This window comes from Lynx rufus, unplaced genomic scaffold, assembly GCF_022079265.1.
Source record: "Lynx rufus isolate CCGP_SWC_20201006 ecotype Redwood Valley unplaced genomic scaffold, mLynRuf1.p SCAF_2, whole genome shotgun sequence".
Lineage (NCBI taxonomy): Eukaryota > Metazoa > Chordata > Mammalia > Carnivora > Felidae > Lynx > Lynx rufus.
The window spans coordinates 201,592,424-201,599,632 of NW_025814834.1; the positions used below are offsets into that span (position 1 = coordinate 201,592,424).

Sequence of the window (7,209 nt, forward strand, 5' to 3'; positions counted from 1 at the left end):
AGCACAATATTTGTGTTAGTGAAACCATTAGGAAATGTCGGAGACTAGTTTGGGCGTTAAGCCCACCCACTGTGGTCTCAACCCTTGATATTCCCAGTGAGTTGAAAAAAATCACAGTGATTTTACTTATGGATGTGTTTCTGTGTATTTAAATGTAGTCAAAAGAATGGTTGTTTTTCTGAGGCTGTTAATATCCTATCCTGAGATGATGAAAATATTGGTTGGTAGTTTTTACTGCCTTCTGTTAAAATTAAGTTGGTAGCCATGTGGGCCATTTTACGGATCCGTGAAATTCAAATCTGGGAATCGCTGGGCGGATTGATCCTAGAGATCCTTTCAGCCTTACCTTTCTATGTATGTCAGGAAGCAGGGCCTCCCCGCGCCCTCCCCCCGCCCCAACCATGATCTCCGGCATCCTTGGCTCTAGGCCAGTGTAGCCGCACAAGCCTCCCCCACCAGTCGCTGCTGATTTGGTCTCTGGGATACAGTGCACCTGTGTGGTTCTGACCCTCATCTCCTTCAGGGCTGAATCCATTTCTCAGGGACACATCCCCTGGCCATTATATAAAATTCTAACTCCCACCCACAGCATGCATTCACCTCTCCCTGTGCCCTTTCCTTCTTTTACACTCTCTCATACAGTTTTATTTATCCTGTTTATTGTGTCTGCACTAAAATGAATAGAACTGAGACGATCCTGGGTCCCCTCAAGGGGATGACTGCACCTTTTCTTCTCTCCAGTGCCCTTTTCCTTTTCCTCGTTTCCCCAAACCCCAAACCTTCCAGAGCAACTAAAGTTGCACTTCCCTGGCATCACTGACCACCCACATCCCCTAAGCTGCCTCTTCACTGACCTGCTCCCTGAGCCCCCAGCAAAAAGACCTTTCTTCACCCAGGCTCTGGTACTCACTTCCTGATACTAAAGACGTTTGTGGCTACTCCTGCCAGCCTAGCAGCACAGCAGGTTAACAGCACACACTAGCGTCGCTCCAGATCTGGGTTCTGATGCCCACCTGGCGACCATCAACCCGCAGTGGCTTACCATCTCCGAAACTTGGAGAACAAGCTTGAGAAGTCCAGCCTGTGCCAGCTGTCTTCTCTGGTCCCAGGACCTTTATCGATTTTAAGGGGTGAACTTCATGTCCCTGGCCCTTCTTTCCAGGTGGCTTTGAACTCTAGATTGAGTTCAGTGACACAACCAGGTTGGAGGGTTCCATGAGGTTTTAATAATACTGTAATAATACTGTTTAATAATACTGAACAAAAACAACACACACGTGTCCACTTGCAGAGACACATATGCGCACACACCTCTTCCTCTCCACATCAACTCTGAGGTAGAAAGTGTACTGCCTGAAGTATAAGAAACACTCTGGGCTGAGCCCTGGCCCAGACCACAGATTCAGAAGCACTTGGTTGAAAGGTGGCCCCTAGAGAGCAGGACCAGAGTCTGGGCCAGCGGCACAGAGGCCTTGGGAAGGTTGACAGGGGCCACTAGTTGGACATCCCCGGCTTCCACCGTGACAACTTACTCAGGAGTAGCTGGAGAGGGTAAGAGATGAAGCTCGGGTGGCAGCTGATCCTGCTCAGGTCCCAAGGATAGAATGTTCCTGGCACAGAAATTGCTCCCAGTAAACATTTGTTGAATGAACTCAATGACGGGTGGGGCAGGGAGGAAGAATTCTGGAGAACACATCCTGCAGGTCCTGGACCTTCTAGCCCAGGATACGGAAACCAAGGGGTAGGACAGCACCTCTACCAATTTTAGAGGTGGCCAGGGAGGTGAAAATGCCAGCACTAGGAACTTTGGGGCACCAGCTATACTGGTTGGCAGGGGAAGGGGGGGGGGTCTCTTCTTTCCTCCCAAAGTGCCTTGTACATAACTAGGGCCCTTGAGCCTCCAGGGCCCAGCCTTTCTCATCTCGTTCTTGTCCTTGAAATCAGGCCTCTGCCTTATTCAGCTCTGGTCTCCAGTGCCCGGCACATCAGGCATTAAGTGCTTCTTGAGTGAATCAAGAGTGAATCGGTTCCACCAACTGATGCCATCTGTTCTGTCCCCTGCTGGGTCTGACCCTGCCTCAAAGGACCCCGTTCACCTCTCCCTTCTGTGGCAAAGCAGCCTCATCCCTAACCCTGGGGAAAAAGTTCTGAGCCAACTGGGCCATGCGCCTGTTCTGAGGCAGCCGACGCCACTCGAGGGAGCCGAGGCCTCGGGTCCCATCCACGCGGTCAGGCTCCCAGCGGCAGCTAGGGTGCAGCCAGCGGTAGTAGACAAGCCGCAGAGCCAGGCCCAGGAGGACGCAGACGCCGCCCACAGGCAGCAACGTCTGCAGTGGGATCCCACTGGGCAGCCAGGCGATGTGAGTCAGCCAGGTGACCGCCATGAGAACACTGTCACTCAGGAGGAACACCAGGTGGATGGCGGCGCGGCCTCGGGTACGGCCCTCGGCCACGTTGAACCAGGAGAAATAAAGAATGGTGGCCACGGTTGCCCGATACAGCCACTCGGAGCAGGAATCTGGCATGAAGTCCGTGCCCTGAAGCCAGACCCAGAAGAGCAGCACCAGCCACAGGCCCAAGAAGTGCAGGGCCACATAGTGGGGGAAGAGAGCTGAGAAGAGGGCCACGACGAAGACTCGGGGCCACAGCAGCAGCAGGTTCCACAGGAAGTAGACCACAGAGGAGCCTGGCCCCAGGGGCGGCTTGGAGGGGAGGCAGGTGCGCAAGGCCCGGTGGTAGTCAAGCAGAGCCCACGAGATACCCACGAAGGATGTGCAGATGCCGACCCCTACAGAGAGCAAGTGGAAACAGGTGAGCCCTGTGGGCAGCCTGCCCGGCGCTCCCTAGAGGTCACAGCCCCCCAGAGGTGGGTGTGGCAGCCCCTGATAGCTGAAGGGAAACTACACCTGGAAAACATCCATTCAGGCAACCAAACACCGAGCTGGGGTTCAAATATGGATGGAGTCTGCCCTGCACCACAAAGCTTTACTTTTCAGGTGCTACCATGGTGATATTCTTCACGGATGAAGGGGGTGTGACTTACCCTCATCTGCACCCTGTCACCCAGCATCCAGGACCCCGGGCCCTGGCCACACCCTGAGCATCTTCTGGGGCCCTGTAACCCCTTCCTTTCCCGGAAGAGCCCAAGGCTTTCTTGGGACTGAAAATCAGCAATCCCAGTTCCCCTTCTGTGGTCTCAGAAATGGAAGCAGGAAATCCCAGGGTTTCCTGGGTGAAGCCGCACTCCGGGCCAGGAGGGATGTCTCTGCCACACAGATAGGATGTCTCAGCTCAGGCTGGGCCTTCGTCTTGCTTGATTTCTCGACACTCCAAGGTTACGGTGGAGATTCTATCCCACCTCCTGGTCGCCCACCCTGGACTAGAAGCACTGGACCTCCAGGGAGGGATAGAAGCAGCGCTGGAATGTCTCTAGAATGCTTCCTCCCCTGCCCTTTCCCACGGTGGTCAGTCAACAGGTGTTTACCGGGAACCTGTCATGGACTAGGAAGCCCACCCTCACCCTGGAAGCAGATCTGTGGCCCATGACCCTTTCAAACTACCTGGCTGATATCCTTCCAGTTTGCCCAGCACACCGCATTCTCTGACCTGGACAAGCTTAGCCCACAATGTTAGGTAGACCAGGAGCACGTGCCCTGCGAGTTCCAGCCTGAATGGCCCCTGAGGACACTTATCCTGACCCCACTCCACCCCACCCCGCTCTGCAGGTGACCTGTAACATCTCAGCCGCTTCTGTCTGGAGTCTTAGCACACGGTAATTATCAATCTCCTTGTCTCCGAGCTCCTTGAGGGGACAAAACATTCTGCTCCACTGGGACCCCTGGAGCCCAGTACCTGGCACATAATAGCAGCTACATAAATGTTCACTAAATAAAGTTAGGAAAAGCTGTCTCTTCCCTCACTCCCTGCCTCCCATGCACATACAGTGTAGACTGGCTCCATGTAGCCCTGATCCTAGACACCCACATCCCTCAAACGGACAAAAATACGTGCCCAGTGGATGCTATGTGCCCCGGGCAGATTACTTCACCTTTCTGCACCTCTTCCCTCTCATGTAAAATGGAGAGAAACGTAGCACAACCTGTAGGGCTGCTGTGCGTGGGAGTGATGCCGACCATACAGCACTTTACAGGGGGCCCGGCTGATAGCTGGCCCTCGATCGTCATGGCCGCTGTTACTGTCATTCATCCTGACTCAGAAGGCTAAAGGGTTGAACGCAGACCTGCCGGGCTAAAGGGTATTCTCCTGTTTTCTAAGCAGCTTTTATAAAAGAGTGAAAACACTCCTGACATTTGTCGGAAGCTTTCCCAAGCCATGAAAAGGGGGGCTGGCCACTGGCCCCATCACTCACACTGGTAGGACTCGGCCCGGCCGCTCTGCAACACAATGGCCAGCACCAGCGTGAGCTGTGGAGTCGTCTCCAAGAAGGTCTCAAAGAGCCGCAGCATGCTGATGTCCAGAGTCAGGAAGTCGGCATAAGCCAGGTCAAAGTCAGAGGGCGCCTCCTGCTGCCACACCAGCAGCCCCTGCTGCAGCCCCTGCACGCACCTAGGCAGCACATACGGATGCCCCAAGGGGCCAGGTTAGTGTCCTGCGATGTTCCACCTTCCCTCCCCCGCTGGGTAGATGCGGACGGGCTCCGATCCTAGTCTGTCACTTACATGCCGTGGGGCCTTGGGCACCAGTGACTTAACCTCACTGAACTTGTTTCCCATCGTAAAGTGGGGATCAATACAACTACCGCCGCTCCAGCTGGCCAGCACGTCCCAAGGTCATCACAAACCTTGTCCCATGTACTCCTTACAACATCCCCATTTGACAGATAGGGAAACAGGACCAAAGTGCTAATAAATGGTGGAAACAGGATTTGAACCCAAAGTTGTCTCAATTTCGAAGGCATACTATGAAATTGCCTCAGGTGATAGTTCTCAAATGTTAGCAAGCATAAGAATTTCTTAGGATCCTGTGGGGAAGGGGGGGCCACTGAGAGCTTCTGAGCCCGGGCAAGATAGGTCAGACTGTGCTATGGAAAGATCACCCTGGCTGTGGAGATGTGGGAGGGATGGAGGGGTTAGAATGGAAGCACAGATCCATTTAAGAGGACTGCCCAGAGTGATGGGCATGGAGTCCAAGGCAGAGTTAAAAGCGAGCCCAGAGGCTGGAGAGATAGGCATGGGTGACCGACCCATTGGCATGAGGGAGGTAGTGGAAGGTGCCCCAAGATCTCCCCCACCCAGAACTGATCTCGGTTGTCCACTGGGAGGTGAGCCCATTCACTCACTGTGAATTCATTCATCAGACATTTACTGTCACTTTCCCTGGACAGACTTGACAATACACTAAGGGAGCAGGGGGGCAGGCCCAGGTTGGGGCTCTCCCTCAGCAGGAGCCTCTGCCTCTGGTCCCCAAGGCCCCCGCCTCAGTCTAGTCACAGACAGGTAGAGACCCCATTTTCAAAACCAAAGTTCAGTATAGTCCGTCTGCCTCGTGCTCAGCAGAAACAGAAGGGAAGACACATGATACAGTTATGGATTCAGGCTCGTTGAGGCCCACTGGGACGGGGTAGCTGCACCCCTTCATGCCCGGCTGGCATGTAACTGATGCCTGTGCAGTCCCTCAGGCAAAACTCCAAGATTCCAAGCTCCTCTTGTCCACCCCTGGAGACTCAACGCAGCTTCATCAAAGCAAGATGTGGAGAGCATCTGTGAAATGGATTCGAGAGCAGATCCCGCCTCCAGCCACCCCATCCCTACCCAGATCACATCACGTCCTGACTTCATCACACGGCTCTGATCCCTTGGTTTCAGTTTCCTCATCTCGAGGGGGCCCTGCCAGTGCTGAAAAGGAGTACAATCCACACAGATTTGCTGGGCCCCAGCCTGTGCCCGGCCCTGGCTGGCTCAAGGGGCATGGATGAGTCAGACCCCATCTCTGCCCTCTTGCTGGCGCTGGGGGTGCGGGGGTGGGGCAGGGAGAACAAAAGTGGGAAAGAAGGGCTGAGAGAACGGGCTCTGCTCTGGGGGGTCCCGGCTGCTGAAGCTCCCCAGGCACCCAAGTAATCAAGCTGGCTGACATTTGTCGAATGCTTACTCTGCATCAAAGCAACTTACAGGTCTTAGTTCGTTTAATCCCTCCCAAACTGAGGCAGGCACTATAACCATCCCCACTGGAACAAAGAGTAAACTGGGACCCCAGAGGGCTCAAGTGACTCGCCCAAGGCCCCACCCACAGCCAAAAGGAACACCTGGGTCTGCCATTACCCTAGATTCTGCCAAGACCCCCGGCACCATGCTAGTCACGTTCCCACTCTTGCCTTCGCTCCTCACAATAGCCCCCCCCCGCCCCCGCCCCTACCAGAGATGTCTCTCGATTACTGCCGCCTCTTAACACAGGAGGAAACCGAGGCTCAGAGAACGGCAGGAATGAGGCCACAGATGGCAAATTAGCTAGGACTGGATCCCAAAGAGGTCGGGCTCCAAATCACGTGCCTCCTTTTCTTCTCTGGGCTTCAGTTTCTTCCCCCGTGCCAGAGGGTAGGACTAGCTGGGCTCTGACGGCTGTCAGCGGGTGTTCTCTTTCTTTAGGGGCGGGGAGCTCACCTGTAGGCAGAGGTGCCCACAAGGGCTTGGCTTCCCCCCCGGGTCCCCATCCTCTCCTTCCCAGCCCCTCCCCGGTGTCCGTGCCCTCCCCTGTGCTACTAGCCCAGCCGCAGGTGCCGCTGGGCTCCGTCCCTCTTCCCTCCCCCCGAGGGCGGGGCGCTCACCTGTACAGGTAGCCCAGCTGCAAGAGATGCAGCAGTGCCAGGCAGCGGCCTGGGGGCTGGGACGCGTGCAAGCCGACGGGGTCGGCGCGCAACCAGACCCAGCTGAAGAGCTGCAGCGCCACAGACGCGAGGCCCAGCAGCGCCAGCACCAGCGCGGCCCACAGGTAGCGGCCGCTGAGCACATACTGGACGGCGGCCCAGAGGTCGGCGCCCAGGTCGACCAGGAAGGCGGCGGTGCCCAAAAAGCCCAGGACCAGGTCCCAAAGGAGCGCGGCGCGGGGCAACCAGGGCATGACCCGCCAGCCTCTCCCCCTCTGGGCTCAGACCCGCCCTCTGAGCCCGGGGTCGCCGCGGCAGGAAGGAGGCGGGCGCAGCTCCAGGGGCCGCCCAGCTCCAGGGCCCGGGCCTTCTGGGCGGGACTTCCCCGT

At 56.1% G+C, this 7,209-nt stretch overlaps 1 protein-coding gene across 1 annotated transcript; it reads right to left on the reverse strand.

Moving 5' to 3' along the window:
- Positions 1-1,203: 1,203 nt before the first annotated feature.
- Positions 1,204-7,113, reverse strand: XKR8 (XK related 8). Its single transcript, XM_047085039.1, has 3 exons — positions 6,782-7,113; positions 4,370-4,566; positions 1,204-2,788 (listed from the first exon to the last, which is right to left on the reverse strand). Exons 1-3 carry the CDS (start codon positions 7,072-7,074, stop codon positions 2,079-2,081), a joined length of 1,200 nt encoding a protein of 399 aa, XP_046940995.1. The 5' UTR covers positions 7,075-7,113; the 3' UTR covers positions 1,204-2,078.
- Between the last annotated feature and the right edge of the window lie 96 nt (positions 7,114-7,209).

Excerpts from the sequence above, each read along its gene's own strand:
- XKR8 (XM_047085039.1), bottom strand. The coding sequence starts at position 7,074 with ATGCCCTGGTTGCCCCGCGCCGCGCTCCTTTGGGACCTGGTCCTGGGC. Across the intron at positions 4,567-6,781 it reads CAGCTGGGCTACCTGTACAG|GTGCGTGCAGGGGCTGCAGC; the intron begins GTGAGCGCCCCG and ends TGTGCTGCCTAG. Across the intron at positions 2,789-4,369 it reads CCGGGCCGAGTCCTACCAGT|GGGTCGGCATCTGCACATCC; the intron begins GTGAGTGATGGG and ends TGCTCTCTGTAG.